A 22,787-nucleotide genomic window follows, 5' to 3' on the forward strand; every position below is an offset into this window, starting at 1 on the left:
CCATAAAAATTCATAAAATACGATGGGAAATGATCACAATTTAAATGCAGATTAACAATAAATTGAAGTGGAACTTCTTAAAGGGAATCCAGTTAAAAATCTTTTAAGATACAATCATCGCCAGATGCAATATATGGAAGTCCTGGGGTTTATAAAGGGTTCCCCCAAAACAAATTTAAAAAAAAAAAAAATCGATACAAAATGTTTTGCTTTCCAGCAGTTCAATTGCGATAATACCAATCGAAACCATGGCATAAATATTTATTCTTTCCGGTAAAGGATCTGCTCTTTAAGAGAGCCTGGTTTAATTTTTTTTCATTCCTAATGAAAATTTAGATTTTCTTTGTAAGAATATAAAAGAGCATATTAATATTTCATATTCTTCTTAAGATCTTCATCCTACAGACTCTTATTATTATCCGGTGGGTTCTCAGAATCTGCAGAAAATAATTTGAATTATAGAAAATAGTTATAAAATAGATTAATTAAATCAACGTACTTTTGTTAAGACCAGACTTTGAGTTAGCCAAGTCCTCGCTTTGATTTGCTATTGAGGCGCTGCTAGGATTGCAATTCACGTCAGTCATACCAACAATGTCGGGGTGAACCTTTTTCATGTGTTCCACAAGTTTGTCGACATCATTGCGGTTGCACTTTAAAACGCCTAAACATAACATGCATTGAAGACGTTGCAAGTCATTCAATTGATGGGACATATTTATACGTTTTTATTATTGCTTTCTGAATTGAAATCAAGCCAAGTCAAGTGCTGAACCGATTGTGAAAAGAAGCATTCGGGGTGCTACGTTCATACATATGTGTATGGTAGGCATAATAAATCATTCCCATACTTAAAAGGCACGCATTAACCAGCGAAGAATGATGAATGATAAATGGATTTCTTTTATTTGAATCCAACGATGGATTAATTACAAGTTCCAGCTTTTAGGAAGTTCCAAATCGCTGACATATTAATTGTCGAAATTGGTTTTTCCCACTTTCAATTTAAACTTTGAAGTGCGAATGGCTAAATATTTGCCTGGAAACCTACATGTTTGTGTTTTAAGAAAAAACTCAAATACAAAATAACCATTTTTGTACTCTATTTATTTATTAAATGTATTTATATGTAAAATATACAAACATTTCCGATACCAGAGCACTGTAAGGATTTATTTTATGCAGATGTGTGAACCGAAAAACCCTCGAAACATCAATCAGCTTAAGTTGAGTGAGAACTTCTGGCCTTAATAAAGCAAAGACCAGCAGGTACCCAGAATGTTATTGTGCCGCATTTTTTTGGGAGTAGGTATAGGTAGGTGGTATAGATGGAGTTGCCCCCAACCCTTGGACTTATCGACTTAATCCAATCGCCTTCGAGCACCCTGTATCCATAATGCTCTTTGGCTGCGTCAACATTTTATTGTCAGTCATTTTCCAGCACACCCCAGGCGGCTCAGTTCATGTGCCAGTGCCCCATCTCAGCCCCCCTGATTTCTTATTTTTTTCTTTGCTTTCGAAGGCCCCAAATATACCCCAACTTTTTTAAGGCTTTGGGTGTATTTTTCAACATTTTGTCAAAATTGATTTTTTACTGCACTTACGGCATGATGCGACCGTTTTGGGGTTCCGCATGGCTCCACATGTCTCCACCGACTTTGCGAGGCACACACACTCCTCATTCCCCTTCGTCCTTTGCCCCGGAGCACTGCTCTTAACACTTCTTCCTTCTATTTATTTACTTTTTGTTGTTGTACCTTTTTCAGCGCTGGCATTGCTCATACGCCCTGTTGTACGCACAAAGAGAGAGTCGCACCTAAAAAGCCAACGCGTGTCGCTGTCATTTTCCCCAATGCGTCTGCATTTATTGACTATGTTGCCAGTTTCTACTACATTGTGAAAAATATATTAAGTTAATGTTTATTAACATGAAAATAAGTAATATTTTAAAACTTTCTTTGCGTTAAAAAAAGGTATAAAATATTTAAAGAGTTACTTCATTTGGTTGGAGACATTTGCCTTTTTGTTGTGGTTATTTTCTGCTTGTCGACACCCTCGAAGATGTCATTAGAGACAGTAAAAAGAGTCCTGTAAAGAAATCCTTTGGTGAACGTGTGGCCGGAGGCTGTGGGCGATTTGCATTTATCCGTCAGAGTCTCTGTGCTCCGTCAGGGAGACACTCACGCCGGATTCGTTTACGTTGACATAAGTGCTCCGTATAATTTGACTCAATTCTCGTTTATTCTGCTTACACATATACAATACATGGTACATTCAATGTCTAGGACTAATATAAAAATACATTTCATTTGTTTTTCTTTCTTTGCTTTTTGTTTTTCTTGTGTGTGATTTTTTTTTTTTGTTTTACGTTTCGATTTTGTTTGTTTTTGCGTTGGTTTGGTAGCTTTGGAAGCTTGGTTTGTTAACATTTGCTTTCATTGAATTCGATTTGTTTGGTTTTTGGTGTGCATCATTTACATTTCTTAAATCTCCCCACTTATCCTCATTTAACTAAGTATTTCAGCAATGTCATCGTCGGTACTTGGTCAGTTATATTCTATTACTTATTAGTTTAGTTACTTTCATTTACTGTCTCGATCCGATTTTGTGCAATTAATTCATTGTTTGTTTTTTTAGTTTAGTTTGTTCCTTGGATGTGTAAAATCGTCCTAGCCTAGGCAAACATTTGCTGTTCATTTGTAAAATTGGACTATGCTTAGAATATGTACACTGGATCGTAGTGGGTTAACTCTTGATGGGCCTCTAGCTCCCAATTATTTGACCTTCCGGCTTCCGTTTCTCGCTCTCTTCATGTTCCTCCCTTAAAGTATCCCTTACACATACACACACACGCACACTTTTGAGGCACATTCAGTTTTGAATCATTTTACAAATTTATAAAGTTTGCTACAAACAGGCCCTCCTCTCACTTACCGCCGACCCCTTCGTCTGGCTCAACTACAAACTAATTGTAAAAATTAAAAATTGATTTAACTGGCCGCCCCGAAAAAACAGATTCATGTAAACTTGGCCCCGGGCCAAGGGGTTTCGTTATTACCACCCCCGCCCCCAAAACAACTCCTGCAAGTTTAATGCATTTATCACTATTTTCCGGCCTTGGCTGGGGCCTGGTGCCTGGGGTGGCGGAAGGGTGAAAGGACTTCTGTGGGACTTGGCTGGCCAGTGGCTTAGAGCGTGTTCTGCTTGGCAGCCTCGCCGCTTTTGGCAGTCGCGTCAGGTCGGGAACGTGGGCGCCTCTTTGGCTGCAGCGAGTACAGGCGGCCGCTGCGACCCCGCGTCTGCGGCTCACACTCCAATCGCCAAGTTCCAGGGCCGCCGCTACAATAAGGGGTTCAAGGGGTTATGGATCTAGAGCTTAGAGGTCTATGCGGTACTCACTTCATCTCCAGCTTGGCCAGTCGCTGCTTGATCTTGGCCTGGCTGGCGGTGTATTCCGCCAGAAGGCGCGCCAGTCGCATGTTCAGGTTCTCCACCGACAGTTCCAGCTTCTCGATTCCACCCTCGATGCTGTCATGAACTCGTTGGGAGTCTGAAAAAATACGAAAAACGGGTGACCTTAATTACCATGCTCATAATTTTTCATTCAAGCATAATTTTTCTTTCATTAACAGGACACTTATAAACCAATGGTATCAGCTGGCGATGTGAACACTGATTTATGAATTTAAATGCTTTGTGATTAGGATTATAGATGCATATATTAATTTTAATTGCCTTCAGTTGTTCATTTAAATAATCCTTTAATCTCACACAAGGACAACAGTAACTTTAAATTTTAAACAAATACTAGTTCTGTTTAATAGGCAACTAGTCGTATACGTAATTTTAGTTAGCTTTTACTTTTTAGAAAAAGAAACACTTACCGGAAAATATTTGCTCATCCAAAAGTCCATCCTTACGTAGAAGTTGACATCCTCGTTGGGTGAGCGTGGATCTGGCCTCAGGATAATCGGCCAGTGTCTCCCAAAGATCCCTTTTCGCCAGGCAGAACAGATCCGAGTAGCCCAGGGAGCGGACATTGGCTGTCCGGCGATTGCCCGTTCGATTTCCGGCTATCTCCAGGACGGAGACTTCGCCAAACACAGAACCGGCTCCTAAAGTGGCCAGCACGGTGATGCCATCATCTCCCACCACGGACAGCTTGCCCCTCTTGACGATATACATCTCCTTGCCCACGTCGCCCTTGCGACAAATGTAGTCTCCGGGGCTGAAGACCTGCAGCTTCAGTTTCAGCACCAGAGCCTCCAGGAGACCGGGTTCCGTGTCGTGGAATATTCGTACCTGCTTCAGGGTATCCATGTGCACCTGGATGGCAATCTCGGCCTTCAGCTTGTCTGGCAGTGCGGCCAGGACGCGCTCCTCATCGAGGGCTCCGCTTTGGGACCAGGTGTAGGCGAACCATCGGATCACCCGGGCTTCCAGTTCGTGGCCCACTCGCCGAAATGCCATGTACTGCTTGACACCGTCCATTCGGTTCTGGAACTCCACCCGGGCCACATTCATATTGGAGATCATGGAGCCGATGTTACCTGGATTTGGGGGATGAAACGAAACGGAATAGTGAGCAAGTTGGTTAATGAGTGAGGGGTGATGGCCATTCATCTTGGCCGCCTCATAACCGGTTCACCGCCCACTCGGGCGCAATGAAATTGAAGGAGCCAGTGTTCCATGCCACTTATGGATTCCGGCATGCGGATAGCGTGGCACAAAGGCGACTAATGGCGGCACTTCCGGTGCTAGCTCACAAACACAAACAGGCACTGGCACACACACACACACACACACATACAAGTGGGTGAAATAACGAAGACGCCTCAGGGCAGTTCAAAAAGAATTATTTATAATAAAAGTAATTTGTTTTGAAAATAATACTTATCAGAAATATATAACACTAGAATATATATAATTTTCCTCTTAACCGATTGATTAATAGCTATTTCCATATCATTTTTTCTTTATAGCTATTTCTCACAGTGTACCCGTCTTGTCCAAACGAACTCTGCATTCATCACAGTAAGTAAATTTGTTTGCACAGCGAGGTTGCAGGATGAGGATGCGAAATGTGAGGACTTGGCAGCTGCTGGGAATGCGGGAATGCGACCTGCGACTTGGAGGCTCTGGACAGGAGGCGAGAGACATGGGACTGGGAGACAGTATAGGAGACGGTAATGGCAGCGATAAGGAGGACGACAAAAATGATAAAAAGGCACGTTTGCCAAAAAAAAAATTGAAGATGTGTTGGCGGGGGGAAAGATGGGAGAGCGACGGCAACAAATCAACCCAGAAAAACAAAACACAGAACGAAACGGAGCATCATAGAACAGAACAAACTTGAACAGACTGAAAGCGTAATGAATAATGTGGGTCGATGGGGGTTGGCGAAAGGGGGTTTGACAAAATCGGTCCACAAGGGGCCAACGGGGGCCAGGATGGGACGACCCAAGGGCGGAGTACGTGCGGGCCGACCCTGACGTGCGTGGCTGTAAATTAATACCCATTGATGTCACAGATGTCACTCTGGAACCAATTAAACGATCAGACGAAATATTTGCGTAAACAAACGCAAACAAAGTCCCCCGAAAAAGGATTTTCCAGAATATCTCCCACTGACAGCCTGACCCACTGGCACTTACAAATGCGAGAGGAAAATTTCAGCAAAAAAACAAAGCAAGAATCACTGACATAAAAAAAAGGGGAAAATATAATTTTAATTGAATGGAGAGCCAAGCTACTTGGAAAGCAATTAATTGACATTAAAAAGGAGTACGCAAAATCCTTCTTAAAGCTTATATTTTTAGAGAATATCACACTTACCGACAATGGTGGCAAAAATGAGAACTCCGGCCAGAAAATCGGCCACCACGAACAGGTACTCCACATCGTTCTCCGGCGTGGGAGTCTCTCCAATTGTCGTCAGGGTCAAGGTGGACCAATAGAAACTGTAGATGTACTGCCGCTGGAGCGTGTTGTTTCTCGTTCCGTTCAGATTGTAGACCCACGAGTCGGAGCTGAAACCAATCTCATAGCTAATGGCAAAGTACATGCAGGCATTCCAGTGAATCAACACCAAGATGGCCAGCACCACTTTGCAGATCCGGAAGGCATTCGGGTATCCAGTGGCAGTTTCCGTTCGATCGAACCACTCCCAAAGGCGATTCACTCGCAGCAGACGATTCAGCCTCACGATCACGGGACATGGAAGATACAGGCTGGAACAGGTCTCCGGTGGCCACCAGATGTACGCCAGATCCGTGGGCACCATCGAGAGGACGTCCAGGTACCAGCCCTTGGTGTGGAAGTAGTGTCTGCGCAGCCGGAAAGCATCCCGCACTAGGAGACCCTGGTCTAGGAATCCTGCAGAGAATTTGAATATAACACAAAGGATTTTAGTTTGCGGCACGACCTAGACATATTTTCCGGGTGGTGGACTCTATGTTTTTGTTTCGGTTATGCCTTTAGTTTTGAGATCTTAAAGTATGATAGACGGAGCGACACCCTGGGATTTAATAAGAGCTTTAAAAGAGACTGTCTTTTGTCATCAAACTATACATATTTTTAAATAGATTCTTGATAATCTTAATGAAAAATACTGACACTCCTGAAACTCAAAACGCCTTGTAACAATAAACACTGAGAGGTACTAGAAAGTTTGTTGCTTTTGTACAAAATGTCAAGGTTGGCTTATCCCTGCATTTGGCAACTCAACCACACCCACAATCCAGAGCTCACAGGACTACCACGCACACCCACATACAAGCTAGCATATGTATATATACGAGCATATCCCACCCATTCAGCATCTGAAATGGGTTTCACATGCGTGGCAAATGGCTTTGCCGACAGCATCGCCATTGCCATTGTCTGAAGTCTGAAGGCGGCTTAGTGCGACTCTCATTTGCATAGGTAAATCTCAAACACGCAACCGAATTCAGGATAGCAGGATAGCAGGATGTCATGATGGCAGGATGGCAGGATAGCAGGACAGCTGGATGGTCGGATAGATGTGTCATTCGCTTACCCTCATGCATGTGGACGAGCGTATCCAGCAGATAGATGAAGTCGCAGAGGTAGTCCAAGGTGTACCACACCGCCGGAGCACTTTTGTTGATCTCCCAGAAGACCGCCCGACCGACCACAAAAATAATATTATAAAGCACCGCCAGTGAAACAATAGCCAGCCACTACATTCGAGAAAGAAATTTTATATTCATATTAATGAAAGAAAGTATTTGCATAATGTGGTTCAAGCTTTTAATTGTCCTTTTGTGAAATTATTACTGGAATTATTACTTTCATTATATATACAGGGAAAAAAAACAATCTCAAAAGAGCAATTTCTCAACTGAACTGAATAAGTGCTCAGGAAGTTTAATTTTCTTATGGTAATGGCATCTACATAGTTCGGATTTCAGACTCCTCAGCTTGAAATCCGAGCAGTTCACTCACCCTGTAGTGCGACTGCAATGTGGGATCCACGGAGAGTCTGTTGCACAGGACGCTGGTGCCGCGTATTTCGCTGGAAAGAGCCGCATCCTCCATGGCCGGACAACCCTTGCCAATTTTGTCCGTGTTGGTGGTATTGGAGAACTTCTCGAGAAACCAATCTGGCGGCTTGGGGCGATTTCTTTTGGTCAGACGCTGGCGGAGGGCTTGCAGGGTGCGTCTCAGAGCCGATGGCTTGCTTCGTTTACTAGGTTCCTGTACAGTCACAGAAAAATAAAGGATTTCAAGGATAAAGTTTTGAATTTTTCAAAGATAAAATCATTCGCTATACCATACTCTACGACAAGAATATAAATATTTGAAAGAAATCATAAATCAAAATTGAAAATTTGACATCGTCTTATCGGAGAACCCTTTCTCTCTCTGTAACTGACTTGGCGTTGCAGACATAAGTTCTGCAAAAAGTTTCAGCGAACGTCTACTAATTGAAGTGTTTTAGTGCTCGGGTTATGGGTATATCTTTTTTCTGGTTCTACCCCCTTTTAACCACATTAAAACTTGGTCAGCATCCAAGTTTTGGTGCTTAAATTTTGTTATGTCTGCCAGCTGGATGACGCAGCCCAATTGTGGGACAGCTTTTGGCGATACTATCTCCTTAAAGACCTTTGATAAACTAATAAAGTTCAGATTTAATGGGGCCAATGAAAGGATTGAAATTGGTTTCACTTTTAAGGAACTTAAATCGTGTAAATTATAAAAAAATTTAAAATTTTAAAGAGTTCTTAGAGCATGGGGATCTAAGCTTCAAGAACATTGCTGAAAAATCTTTTATTTTACTTATTCCTTCCTCCAGTTGCCATGACTCGCAGGATATTAGGGGCGTGTGTCTGACAGTCGAATAAACTCTTATCAGCCGGCGGCAGCGGTTAATCCATTAAGCCATCTTTAGCAGAAAAAAAAAAATAACAAAAACAACAAGCCAACAAATATGACGCATACGCCTCGTTGGGCGGCAAATGGCAAATGACAATGCAATGCCACGCCTCCCGCTGCGTGTAAGCGAGTAAGTGTGTGAAGGTCATGATGCTATACATATGTATATGTATATATACTTTGCATGTGTTGTAGTGTAAGTGGGTAGATTTACCGCATCTGTTTGCTGTCCCGTTATGGCGGATATATCCAAAGACTGCACCATGGCTTTGACTTTGAAATGTCGCATACAAATCGAATCCTCTTGCTATTTCTATTTCACTCTCACGCTGCCACTTCCACTTCCACTTCCACACTGCCACTTCCACTTTGATTGTTCTCCGAATTTAGCCTGCGGGCCAATACCAATAGCAATGGCAATAACAATAACAATAACAATAACAGCAGCAATAACGGTTAGTTTTTGGGCAGCAGCTGCGCGCATGCGCTCCTCATGCGTTGTGACGAGCTGGCTTTTCAAACTGTTAACACTGATAAAGCCGCCAAAACACTTGGCCCGCTGCCATTGAAGGCAAGGCAGCGACGCGGGCAGCGACGGTGGCAGAGGCAGAGCCACTGACCAGACCACGACTTCCATACACAATAATATACAGTCAAGACTCGATAAAAAATATCCTAAAGCATAAAAAATTAAAAATTCAAAATTTTTTTTTTTTATAAAATTAGTTTATATTTTTTATTTTTTTTTTTATATTTTATTTTTTCAAAGTCTCTATTCTTTGAGTCTTGACTGTATTGGCTTATTTGCTTGTCAATTCCGAATGCTGTTTTGCAATTTTCTTAATTTGCATTTGCCACTCATCGCTCTGCCGCGTTTTAATTAATTAAAGCTTGCAACAGGAACACCAGCAACAACAACAAAGAATAATGTCTCAAGTGTCTTTTGGTCCTTTAGCGTCCTGGCCACTAGGACCATCAAAGTTAGTAATACCACTAGCCACCGTTTCGACAAGATTGATGACACTGCCCCGGCATTTGGCGTTTTGTCTAAATGCTTTTTAATTGGCCGGGCCATCCGAGCCACCGTTTTCAATTAAGCTAAAAAGGCGGCATTCCCGATGACGGGGCAACCTGGGGTTAACGCCGCGCAACTTGTGCATAAATTAATTGCAATTTGACGGATAGCCGGTGTTTTAGATAGATTTTCCTGTTCCCCGATAATATTTACTGATTTCCAATGAGCTCATCATTATCATCGACAACTGGCCAGTAATTTTTGCCAACTGCAAGGTTACAAAAAAAACGCACAATTTTGAACGGTTTTTTGTGCTTTACTTTGACCTTACTTGAAACTGAAATCGGATTCGGAATACTGACCAACATTATCATCGGACCATCGGGCTGTTCCCTGATTGGCATTCACGGCACAAAGGCGGCGTGGAGACTCACAATAAATTTCCATAATTGCGAACGAGTACCACCATCACCCTCCACCTTTCACCCACCACCTGGCCAGGTGGGGGAACTCTGTGCCAACCAAATCAAGCGTTTTCATATCAGCGTTTATAGGCATACGTGGGCTTTTTATGCTTCCTCCATAAACACATGACTGAGCCAGTCGTAAAATCGACTAAGAAAATTCTATACAGCCTGACCCTTAATTGGGGAAAAGAGTTGTAAACTGAAGTGTTTTGGAAAGGGTTTCCAAATTGATTTTAATAGCAGGAGAGCAAAATGCTATAAATCAACTATTTTTTGCTTTAAAAATTCACTTCCAGGACTCGCATTTCATTACATCATGTCATGTTAAACGAACATCTGCTTTCTGATATCTTATCTCGTGATGGATTGAAAGGTTTAACCCCTTCGGTTAGGTCTTTGGACCTCGTGGCACTCTATCACTTGTGTGTTATTGATACAACCGATAGTTGGATATTTATTTGATTGTGATTTCATTGTAAACGTGGGAAATTATGCAAATTGTGGCGCAGATTGGATGACCATAAGCTTTAATGCTTATCGGATGGCCGGCAACAAGGTTCGTTTAATAAACTGACTAATGCCGGCATTTTCTAGGCTATGCCCGGCACCCCCATTCCATACGATCCTGCCTGTTGTGCTTTTCCCTCAAAAGTTACAAGGCTGGGAACCCAGAGACCCTCATCAACATGGAAATCCAGTTGTCGTTGCTGTTATTATATATATTTTTTGGCCGTTCTTCTTCTGTTATTGCTGCTTCAGTTTTTAAGCCTTGTTTTCGAATGTTTACCGAACGCATTAGTTGACGAGTTTGACATTGTTGTTGTTCTTATTGTTATTGTTATTGTTATCGTTACTTTATTTTGAGTTTTTGTTTAAGATTTTTTTTTTCAGTAATTTTATGTTATTTATTGGAAAGTTGCACTGGCTGAGAGCTAAGCTGCCGCCTGCGAACGCGTTTTTTTCGTAACTGTCGATGGGGCAAAAAAATTTGACTAAGCGGAATGTCCACAGACGGAGCGTACTTTCGCTGTTTGTTCTAGCTCCTTTCTCCGCCAGACCCCCGGCTTTCTCTATCACTTTCTCCTCTTATCGCACCATCTCGCTCTTACTCCAAGTGCCATCATCATCGTGTTGAGTGTCCTGCCGCCTTCTCAAATTGCACAGCAACAACACGATCATTGCAAAAGGCGGCAGGACAATCGAACCAACATCTACACGGAGAGAAATATATATTTCAAAAGTTAAACAAATTATTAACAACATTTTTAATGTGATTATTACTTTATCACTAAAATAGTATAGAAAAGAACTTTGTTCATAAAAAAAAACATTACCAAATATAGTTCATAATTGGACTTATAAGATTAATATTTTTTATTTAAATTTCAAAACCTTGAATTACATTTTTCTCTCAGTGCTTTTACGCAGGTACGGCCAGGCAAATAGAGTTCATTAATCGGTTTAATGGCTTGACTGGATGACTGTACGAAGACCAGCTGACAAGGATACACAGCGCTGTTGTCGAGGCTGTTCAACTCGATTTCGAGGACTAGTAACTATTTTAGATTGGCACGAGACTTTTCATATTTTCAATGCCAATTCTATAAAATGTATCCCCTATACCCAATCCTTTATAACCATGCCCCTTCCAGGGCCAATTTTGAGTAATGGACGTTTATATAACCACAATGACGGCAGTTTGGGGTTTCCTTGGCGTTGGCGACTCGCCCGTCGGTTGGCGATGTTCCTGCTTCTGCTTTGGCTTCTGGTGATGTTTCTGCTTTTGGACAAACACTCAGGACACACCTCAAAAGCATTAACAACAACCGAACCGCCAGTGAACCGACAGCCTGGTTGGACAAATGGACAGAAGGACAGACGGAGGCGGCCAAGCCAATATTTGGATGACAACCACAACGATATGCGGGTACAAAATTCAAGTGGAAAAGAGAGGGAGCCAGGACTCTGAGGGCTTTTCATTTGTATTTATTTCATTGCGTTTTTCTTTTCGGTATTGGCATGGCTGGCATGGCTGTGTTGCTCTGGCCATTTATGAAATGACATTGAAACAGTTTTGTGTTGCTGGTTTTTCAGCTCGCTCTTCCATTCACTTTGAGGCGAGCAAAAAAAAACAAATGTGAAAGGAAGAAAAACGAACTCGACTCTCTCTTATCTTTCAAATTGGTTGTCGCCCTTGGGTTCCCTATCCATTCTATATAGCCTCCTGAACCTCCGGCCCAATGAACCGTCCGGCAGCTGGCCAGCTCTGACCCACCTCCTTGACTTAACACCCAGGTCCCCAGACCGAAATACGCATTCACTTATTTATAGCCCTGGGGGTCGGAAGAAGTCTGGTTTCCTTCTCTTATTTTTATAAGGAAACCTAAGTAATGCAATTATCCTGGACAGGACATGAGATCTGAGCGAGAAGTCCACCGACTTTGCAGAGGAAATAGAAAATGCAGCAAAGATAAGCAAGTGGCTTCGGGTTTAAGATTAAAGATACAAACGTCACAGGACACCTGGAGGATTATTTGCTTTTTCAAATGAAACAGAGATCATATCGTATTATTTGAAATTCAAATTAGAGAAATGAATAAAATATATATGCTAATGTGGATTATGGAATGTGTGAGATTAAAGCTTAAAAATTGCTGGCCAAAGAAATCCTTCAACTCTGTTGTTTGGCCAAAAGACCTCTGTTAGAGTATTCTAAATGGCTTGATGCCCAAAAAGCTCTAAACGTCAATCCCAAAACACCTCTCACCCCTTGACTGCTTTTTTGTTTCTCTTTTTACAGTGTTTTAAGTCAATTGACACGTGCTAATAAAAATTTCTGCGGGTAACCAAAAATGGCATTCAGCTGGCGCTGTCGAGGAGCGACGAGGAGGAGGCGGCAGCTCGGGGCGATGCCTTCGCCTACGTGACAATAGAGGAAGTAATTAAAACGCGATTAACGGCAAGGTCAAGTTTATGAAGGTCTGCCCAGTTCATTTGCATTGGTCTGGAATGGCTGGATGACAGACTGGGGTGGACAAAAAGGGGCGATGGAAGTTATGCAGACAATGCGGAGTTGTGCGGTTGGGGCACCCGCACTTCCCAAAACTGGGCCAGTCGTCAATCAATTAGAACAATTACTTAATTACATTTCCACATAATTGAATTGTGGTCAGGGACTGAATGAAATTACAGCCACGACGGAGCGATGATATGTATCAGGCATGGTATGGCTGGTGGCTTATCAGACTTGGTCTATCTGCATCTCGTATCAAATTGCGCATACGCCACGTTGCCAATGCAATTTTATGCCGGATTTTAAACTCTTTAAAGACGTGCTTTTCTTCAAAAGCTGTTCGCGACAAGTTTTATGTAACTAGCTTATTATTTATAGATTTTTTTTAACCAATTATAAAATGTAATTTCCCCTACCTGTATCAGTTTTCTGCCATTTTCCACATAACCGCAATCACTGGCATCCGGTTGCTGGTGATGCTTTTGATGGTGATTCTGCTTCTGGTCAGCCCGGGCTATTGCCTCCTCCGGGTTGCCTTCGCCAACGGGTTCTGCCAACTCATCGTCCTCGTCGTCGGAGGAGGCATCCTCCTCGTCGTCTGTCTCCTCCGTTTGTCGGCGATTCCCACGGCTATATTTTCGATGCCAACTCCGGGGCGGATAGTGGAGGTGGTGCACCTCCAGGCCCTGTTCACCATTCACTGACATCGGTATCGAGGTGGCTGCCTGCTCAACCGTTATCGTCGCCGTGGGCGCAAAGGGGGCAAAGAGCCCACCGCTAATCTCCTCCAGAGGCGGAGGTGTAACGCCCACTGACGTCTGATGGGAGCCGCAGGGCAGCTGCAGTTGGGCCGGCGCCGAGGAGGCAGGACCCACAAATCGTGTGGTGCGGTACATGGGACGGGTGGAGAGGCTATTGATGGAATATAGGGATAAAAATAGTTCATTCATACCCGAGTTTTATTTTATAAATCCAGCAACAAATGCTTTCCATACAAAAATATAAAAACTACGTACTTATAACCGTATTTTGGGGACTCGGTTTCTGGTCTTCTACGGGTGGACATCATCGTGTTGACACGATCTCCGCGGGCGGCAGCCATCATATAGGTCCACATTTCTGGGTATCTGGATTACTGGATGGTTGGATGTCGGATGGAATGCAACTACGCAAGGCACGAACACATCGGCATCACCATTTTGAAAGAGACTGCAAAAAAAAAAGAAAGAAACTTTGCATTCATCTCTGGCTTAGAGTGTAAGTTGTTTGTGGCCCAAGTGCCCTGGTGGCCCAAACGCCCACTTGGCGGCAATTGTACTGAACAGTGGTCTGGCCACGCCCACCCACGCCCCCAAGTTGCACCTCCGAGATGGCAGGCAACCAGCGAGACCCGAGGCAGTCATAAATGTTCCTTTCTGCACGGCCATAAAACAGTTTGAGCGACGTAAACATAAATGGCAGCCGCTTAGTGGTAAGAAGTCGAAGGGGTCAGGAGGCTGATAGAGGAGGGTGATACCATGGGTTAAGGTGTGAGAATCATGGGGATTCGGGACTTTCTTCTGGCATGTCTGCTGTGCAGCAGTAATTAAGCAATTAAATGCAAAATGGTTGGCTTGCGAAAGAGTCTGTGTGGTTTCTTAAAGGACCCCATGATGTAGGCAACAGAAAATTTTCCAAGTGGAGCATCCTGCCTGCAGCTTGTGTGTAAAAGTTTCAAATAGGATAAGAGGCGAACCGTGCCAGCAGGTAATCAGGAAACCATTTAAAGCTGATAGTGTATGATTAAGTGGCATTAATTGGCTGGGTTTCCCGCCATTAATTTTATTCCGCCATCGTTGGGGAGCTCAGAGCACAGAGTCGAAGAAGAATGTCTTGGAAAATTCTGGACGAAATCCTTAAATTAAGCAAGCTGTTTCTGCACTTTAGCCAGGGTTAATTGAAGTGTGCCAGGATCCTGCAGTCGGCAGCAGCTGTCCAAGTTAGGAAAGTTCTCACTTGGCAAATGAAAAGCAAATAAATAATTCCGTTTCGACGCGGGGCTAATGATGCGCAAATGATAAATACAAGCTGCCAGATGAGCGAAAAATTCTAACCAGATATAAACCAACTGCAGCTATGACTCACAAAAAAAATAGAAAAAGGAGATATGGATATCTCATCGTTTGGGTTTGGGGAGTACGAATGCAAATGCAATGGCTGATAATCAAAACGAGCGCAAAAATGAAGCACCAATGCGAAAGTTTATTTTTTTTATGCAATTTCCACACAAAGAAGGTGGTTGGACAGCCCTCACAAATATACACAGAGACTGAACCGAAAAACACAAGTTGCAGCAGATCCTTTGTCCTTGTTGGTCCTCTTTGTCTGGCAATAAGCAGCATTTACTGTCGCGTGATTTTATGTCATAGATTATCTTTTGGTTGCACGCTCCTCCAGCCAAGCATTCAATTTTAAGTGCAATTTCGGTTTCTCGAATGGAATGGTAACCTTCGATGAGTCAGGAGCTAGAATCTTTCGTGTCTTTGACCGCCCTCTTGGTCCATTGTCTTTTCGGCTCTTCTCGGCGTGAGTGAAAGATTCAAAATTATCAGCCACCGCACTTCGTCTTGGAGCACTTCGCCCCGCCTGCCAGCATCGATTTTTAGCTATAGTAATCAAAGTAAATCCATTTATCAACTTCAGCTGCAAACATTTTTCGTCCAGATAAGAATTGACTTTGATAAAATGTGGCTCGGCTCTCCGGGCAAGCCACTTTAGATGTTTGCATCTTTTCCTCCTTTGGGCGTGGGAACCAATCAAAAATTGGTCTGGTCCCTTGCAGCGAGATAACTTGGCAATTAACCCATGAACCCATGATCGAAACCGCAACCGCAATGCCAGACAGAAACTTCAAAACTAGACAAACTTTATGGACCTGCCTTTGGCATAAAACCGCCGCCAGCTCCTCCAGCTCCAGCTCTTTCAATTGCTAACGAGCCATAAATGTTGCTCCTGTGTATTACACTGCAACAAAATATTTACATCTAGTATAGCCTAGTTCTAGTGCTTTTATTATCTTGATTCTGGATTTGAGGAATTTTCTTTTTGTGCACTTATGTGGCTTATTTGTAATGATTAAGTGGCACCGTGGGGGCGAATGAAACGGAAGGAATCTGGGGGAACGTGCGAAGTTTATGCCCCAAAGGAATCGTTTACACCCGCCTCACTTAGTGGGGATTACGAGTGTCCGAGTTGCGGATGGAGGTAAGCGGTAAGCGGAGAGTTGTGACTACAAAGAGCCCTAAATAAGTAAACACATGTCCATATTGAAAACAAATTTCGCATTTTGTGCGACCTTCTGTCCATTTCCGTTTGTCAGCTGGGGGGTATCAATTAGAACTTCCCACAGAGCCAACGCATAGAAATAAGAAATGTTTATTCAATATAAAGCATGGCTCGCACACACTCTCTTTCTCACAATTGTATTTTATTTCGAATTTTTTTTCAATTCTCAATCCAATTCTATTGCCAGCTATCATTGTTTAATCCTCACAGATGCATCACGTATACGCCATGTGGATGCGAAGCGAGACTTTCAAGTTCAATCAAAACAGGAGGGGGGAACAGAAAACGGAGTAGCAGGACCAAGTTGAAAGCTATTATAAAACAGGATATCCACACGCGCAGATACACTTTGAACGGGGATGCACAAAATATGCTAATGTCAATTATTTTGTGCGTAATTTGCTTTTCATGGTTCGACGGGAAATGTGTAACTGGCGCCCCATTATGAATATTCATTTCCCACACATATATGTATGTGGAGGTGTTTGGCAGGACCCACTCTCCCCAACGTTTTTTTTTTCCAGCACAGCACTTGCTCATTCTCCGCGTCCCCTTTTGTTCGCTAATCATGCCACAGCCACCAATCGCAATCGACTTATCTAATCTGTTTTGGTGGTTTCCCTCGGCATGATAAGTACCAATGGGGTGGTTCGGCGGCTGGGTGGCTAAGGGAATAGGTGGTGTATTCTGCCACTGTCCCGAAAAGGTGAGGTGACTTCAATTAACATTCGTGCACGTAAACGCAATAACGCAAATGGATTCGGGCTTTGTTTAATAAAATGTGATATTTATGGAGTTTACTGCTCCTCTTGAAGCTCCCCCATCCGCCCCTGATACCCCTTCAATTTTTACCTACCCCACAGATAGCGGTTGCCAATTAATGTGGCACCAAGTTTGTTATTAATTTGTTTCTGCGGGAAGGTGAGTGTGTGAGGGGGGGTCCTATGGCTGTGGATAACAATTAGACAGAGCGATATCCATATCGGAGGGGTGCGGACATGGAAATCACGCATACGCCGTGTGCTCTCGCCTGTTGCACTTTTCAAACCTAATTAGCAAAAAGGACAATAAGGAACTTTCCAACTATTTCATCAAATTTTTGAAAGCTTTATTTTAAAATAGTATCCGACTAAGTTAGCAACTCTAATATTACCCATACGCCCCGTGACCACAATGAAGAATGAGAGATTAAAGCCTGTTGCACTTGGAGGATGTACCTGAAAGTTTTGGTTTCCGTTGGATTCCCTGCTAATCCTTAAAACTGTCAACGGCGGAGGTGATGCGTAATCCTATTAGCAGACGCTTGGCGTCGCCTCTTGAGCCGAGTCTCCTTATTATTTGCACACTTGTGCTGGCATTGGATTATTTAGGAATGCGTGCAGTAATTCCAACATGAAATTTGAATATTTTTTACGCCTCGCGACTTACGCAAATCTTTGCATATTTTCACACACACACACACACCGCCGCACACACACTTTTAACACACACACCAGAAACACTGCGAAATGACAACCATTTACATTTGTTGCTGCCGAGGCGGGATATCCTTTTCGTTTCTTTCCCTTTCCTTTTTATTATTATTATTTTTCCTGATTATTCGCGTTTTGTGCACTTTTTTATTGAATTAAAATTCAAATGAAATGTGACGGCTGGCTGTAATTCGAATAGGACCGCGCCAGGGTTTTGAAACTCGTTTTAGAATCTCCGAATCCGGAATCTTGGGTATCCGCCCCGTGTACGTTCGCTTGCCCGGTTGGCGGCGCAATGAGAGCTCCGTCCGGAAACAGAAACAGAAGCTGAAGCTGAAGCAGAAACCGAAACTGAAACTGAACCCGAAACAGAAGCAGCACCAGCAGCAGCAGCAATGGCAGAAGCTGAGGCAGCCAGAATCCGAATCCGAAGTGAGCCGAGCTGGCGTTCCTGCTTTTCATTCATGACTGGCGGGCGAGCTTTCCCGCAAAAGCTTTTCCTTCTCGCACGGAAACAGACTCCCGACAACCTGTTGCGCGGCCAGGACCCTCACAGGGATCCCATTGGATGCGATGCTAGTCCAGAGTTACCAGAGAGTCGGCTGTTGCCAGGCCGTTGGGATAACATAAATTAATTAAATCAATGCTCGTTTCGGTTGATCATCTGACACATTGACAAATTGTCAATGGGTCCTGGGGTATGGGCTGGCTCCTTTCACCGGTTCGAGTTCAAGTTCGGATTCAGATTCGGGGGCTCGGGGTCATGGATTTGATTTTTGGCCTCGGGGCCAACTTGGTTCATTTGCTGAAGTTGATTAATGCATCTATCGCCTGTTTTTCTCGCTCTGCCTTGATTTAAACTTGTCTACCACATATGCTGTCCTTTGGACGCCAGGGATCGTAGACAGGAGGCGGGATGCTCTCATCCTGCGACAAGTTCTTTGTTGACAAAAGGTGCACTGACATCTGACCAAATCGAACACAACTAATTCGGCACGATTATTCACATACCGCACGAAATTAGATTAAACTTTTCCAGAACATTATTGTGGTTGTGCTTGGGCCATTGGTTGCTTCCACAGAAATGGGGGTAAAGTTTTCCTTGAACATCTGTGTCTGTCTACGTTTATTACTTTTGCTCTTATTACACTTGGGGAAAAATAGGAATTTCCTTTAAAAATGGTCTTAAAAATGCATAAAATTAGCTACTTTTACAAAGATGTATTTAGAAAACACCTAGTTTGTGTCCTAATATCCCTCTTAAACTTTGAAATCCTTGATTTTTTCTTCAAGTGTCTTCTAAGGAAACTAGAGAGTGAGCAAATAGTAAGAACAGTTCATTGTTTGAGCCCAAAGTTCAATAGTTCGAGCCACAAGTTCACTCACCAAACAAGATGGCAAAGGCCAACAAGTGGCAACAGGATTTCAAGCTTGTCAGGATGGAGACGTTTCCATCGAAATCCTGCCGCACTGACAGCTGCATACATATGTATATGTATTAAGCCCCCAATCCCCATTTACCACCAAAAATTCCAACATACACTAAGCATATTGTGTGTGTTGTTCATGTGTCTGAGATACAATGACTTTCGCATTCACAATTTCCAGTAATTTGTTATTCAAACACATTGCGAATCGATTATCCGCTTGGCATGCTCCCTCCAATCGAGCAAATATGCTGATTGACTTTTGTCAAGGCTTATGTGTGTAGCCCCACCCTCTGGCAGTCACCTCAATCCCACATCCCCCTCATACTCCAAGCCATGGAGCCTTTGTGTTGCATGGATGAAATGCCAAAGCAAATATAAACGAGGAAACGCGGGAGGATATGGGCTCTTGTTGGGCTTTCACTTTTATCCAGAGTCGGAGAACTTCGACCCAACACCAATCACTCGTTTTTACCCATATCCACTGAAAGAAATTTGGATTCAGAACAAAATTTAATGTTTCTAAGGATAAGGATATAATATCTATAAGAACACTCGTTTTTTTCATGTGCACACTTATACTTATGGGCGGGAATGCCTGACTGGTTCTACATGGGCGTGTTCACTGTTCGATAAGCCAGTCAGTTGTGGCATGAGAAGGTAAAGGTCCCATACATTCAACCGGGATCAGAGTTCCCATAAAGTTAGTATAGAAATGTCTGTCAAGGACTTCAGATAACCTTTGCTCGAGGTCTCAACCAGGCTTTAAATATTTGTCGAGTTCTGGAGAATTTATCTTGAGCAACAACTGGCCGAAGGTCCCGGAAGTAAGCCACAATTCCCACAGATTTTCTGCCCCAAGGCGCTGTCTCAATGTCACTTGTTGAATGGAATTGATTGCCGCGCAATAAAATGTAATTGCAATTGCTCAGCTTGAATTCAATGTTAAGGTGCAAGGACATTAATTAACAGCAAGCAGCAGCTGCTGTCCGGGAGTCCTGAAGTGGCTCTGATTGCTCGGCATGCCACCAAGCGGCCTGCATATTAATTAGAGTACCAAATGGAATGGAAGAAAGTGAGCTGGCTGCAGTGCACTATTCTTGGCAATGCAAATATGCAAATATTTTTGGGGGTGCACACGCTGCTCTTATCTGCGTTATATGGAAATAAACTGCTGACCTAGCAGTAGTGACAGGAATTCCATAAATACTCGAATATATGCGAGTGTGAAATATGAGAGGCGAAAGGGCCAAAGGTTAAAGTTGAGCTTGATAAATGTGCGCACTTGATCCGCTAGAGGAAAATCCTTGGGTTGACAGCATATAAAGATGGCATCTTAGATAATTGCACTATGATTATGAGTACACTATTTATTGATCGATTTCGCTAGGAGATTTTCGTATTAATTAAATTGTTAAACCGCCTGGGACTTGGTCCTGCTCTTAATTGACTTGAGCTGCTGCTGCATTTCCTCGCATCGCTGGCATTCACGTGTCAGCTGCTTCACAGCCAAAGCGTATTGCCTCTGGATCTCCAGCAGTGATTGCAGCTCCTCGTTCAGCTCGTCGCGTCGCATTCGTTCCTCGTTGTACTTGTGCCGCACCTTGTCTTGGGCGCTCTTTACCCCGTCCACAATGGACTCGAACTGGCGAATAAAGTCCTCCCGGCCGTGCGGACTCATCATTCCCTCGTTGTAGGCCTCACAAATGGAGTTTAGGAGTGTCAGCTCCTTCTCCATATAGCGCTTTTTGTCATTAAGTGTATTGTATAGAATATAATATTGCTTTGTTTCCAGGTGCTTGCCGCTCATCTCGTTGTGCAGCTCATGAAATCGACGCTGATACTGGGCCAGCTCTGTGCGATCGGGTATGGCGTCCAGCTTCCGCTCAATGGCTACTATTCCACGATTCCGTTTAGCCAGCTGTAAGCGCAGCTCCTTCAGACGCTGCTCCTCGGCAGCCAAGGCAACAGCCTGGGCCTCCGCATCTTGAGCGCTAAAAGCTTCCAGGTCACTGAAAAAAATAATTAAGTGAAATGTGTTTATGACTTCTGTAAGCTTAGCTTACTCAATTTGTTGTTGTAGATTGGCCAAATCCGTTCTGCAGGATTCTTTGAAGTCCGCTTCGCTTTTCTTTAGCTCTTCGTGCTGTTGGAGCAGCTTCTGTACCTTTTCCAACAGCCTGAAAGTATTCGTTAAGCAAAAATATTATAAAAATAAGAATAATTCTTCCAACTCACCTTGGATCTGATTGCTCTTCTATGTCTTTGTGTGATTTAAGCTCGGCGCTTACAGCACTTAATTGCTCTTCCATTTCCTTCGTCTTTTGAGCCTGCTCATCTTCTGCTTCCTTAAGCTGTTCGTTGTCCTTGCAGTAGCGCCTAACCTTGTGCTCGAATGCTATTTTGGCGGCTTCGAGACGCTTCTGCTGATTTTGTGCTTTTAATTCCTTAGCATCCGTTTCCATCTCTATCTTAAAATCAGCATAGTGCTGTTGGAGCTCATGACGGGCCTGTGGATCGAGATCTATGCGTTTCTGGGTGCTCGGGAAATCATCCTTTACAAGAGATAAACTCCGTAAATACTCCTCAAGATCGAGCTAAAACGAGCTACAGTTGGGCGTCTTTAATAGAGGTAATTTATAGCACTCACCTCAGCGGGATCTCCTGGGCTTTGAAGTGTCTTTTTATCAGCACTGCTTTTGCAACTTGGTCCTTGATATCCATACTCCAAAAGAGTTAAACGCACACGGGAAACATCATCGTCAGCAGGAGCTTCTTGACGTTCATATAACCTGCTGGGCGCATACAGATCCTGGATGACTTTTATGTTAGCGGAGGCCAGGCGTATCTTGGTCAAATTGTCCTTGTCGCTTTTATACTGATAGTGATTGTGGAACTGACCAATGGCAAATCTCTTTAAGCGCTGCGCTCGTTCCGCTCGATTTTCAACCTAAGAAAATAATGTCTTTAATTTATACATCATACATCATAATTTTGTCATCATAAAGAACCTACCGAAGTCTTCACCAGCCATTGGATGACAGGATGAATGGCAAGAAATTCCAGGCCTTGTACTTGATGAGGCTCCAAACTATGTGGACACTTCATGTCAATTAATACAGATACTATCTTCTCTACCAGAGCACTAAAAAAGCAAAATTATTCTTAAGTATAACCGAGGACTCATCATCCTATAACCTATCTCACATCTTTTGGCCAATAGAAAGGTTTTCGTGGAAGAGCAGGTCAACATCCACATCATAGTCGCAGCACTCGATGCACCATGTCATTCCCCCCACTACCTTATCAAAGGCAGATAAGCCCTTAATGCGAGCCCTGTAATATCCGGCTGCCACGAGAATGTCGAAGGTGTCTTGCTCCTTGGCTTTGGCATCCGTATCCTCGCGGCGCTCCACCTGAAAAGGAAAATTAGTTACATAAAAGGTAAACACCAATTAGTTTGGATACGCTCACCTGGACTTCACGCCCTTCGGCATCGATTCGAGTGGCCAATTTGACATTTGGCAAGATTTTGGAGAAAACATCGCGGTTAGCCATTTAATAGAATGGGTTACATTCCGAAAACCATCTAAAAACAAGGATAAATAAATGCAAGTATTTATTTATTTATCAATCAGCTGGTGTTAACCAACACTAATTCATCGTAGAGGT

General features: G+C 43.2%; 2 protein-coding genes across 3 annotated transcripts; both read right to left on the reverse strand.

Annotated features, from left to right (window-relative positions):
* Positions 1 to 204: 204 nt before the first annotated feature.
* Positions 205 to 18,370, reverse strand: LOC6494143 (cyclic nucleotide-gated cation channel subunit A). 2 transcript variants are annotated; one of them, XM_014907162.3, is made up of 10 exons: positions 17,434 to 18,370; positions 13,909 to 14,101; positions 13,309 to 13,804; positions 7,468 to 7,719; positions 7,040 to 7,202; positions 5,836 to 6,375; positions 3,885 to 4,550; positions 3,400 to 3,550; positions 500 to 3,339; positions 205 to 437 (listed from the first exon to the last, which is right to left on the reverse strand). In XM_014907162.3, the coding sequence occupies exons 2-9, from the start codon at positions 14,007 to 14,009 to the stop codon at positions 3,189 to 3,191; spliced, it is 2,520 nt and encodes an 839-aa protein (XP_014762648.1). In that variant the 5' UTR covers positions 14,010 to 14,101; positions 17,434 to 18,370; the 3' UTR covers positions 205 to 437; positions 500 to 3,188. The 2 variants fall into 2 exon arrangements, with proteins under 2 accessions (XP_014762648.1, XP_001960879.1); XM_001960843.4 differs by lacking the exons at positions 13,309 to 13,804; positions 13,909 to 14,101; positions 17,434 to 18,370 and adding an exon at positions 8,612 to 8,914.
* Positions 18,371 to 20,451: 2,081 nt separating this feature from the next.
* On the reverse strand, positions 20,452 to 22,782 carry LOC6494141 (coiled-coil domain-containing protein 93). Its single transcript, XM_001960845.4, has 7 exons — positions 22,590 to 22,782; positions 22,323 to 22,531; positions 22,131 to 22,260; positions 21,766 to 22,065; positions 21,354 to 21,712; positions 21,182 to 21,295; positions 20,452 to 21,127 (listed from the first exon to the last, which is right to left on the reverse strand). Exons 1-7 carry the CDS (start codon positions 22,671 to 22,673, stop codon positions 20,530 to 20,532), a joined length of 1,794 nt encoding a protein of 597 aa, XP_001960881.1. The 5' UTR covers positions 22,674 to 22,782; the 3' UTR covers positions 20,452 to 20,529.
* Positions 22,783 to 22,787: the final 5 nt, after the last annotated feature.

The sequence above is a fragment of the Drosophila ananassae genome, chromosome 3L (assembly GCF_017639315.1).
Source record: "Drosophila ananassae strain 14024-0371.13 chromosome 3L, ASM1763931v2, whole genome shotgun sequence".
In the NCBI taxonomy this organism is placed as follows: domain Eukaryota; kingdom Metazoa; phylum Arthropoda; class Insecta; order Diptera; family Drosophilidae; genus Drosophila; species Drosophila ananassae.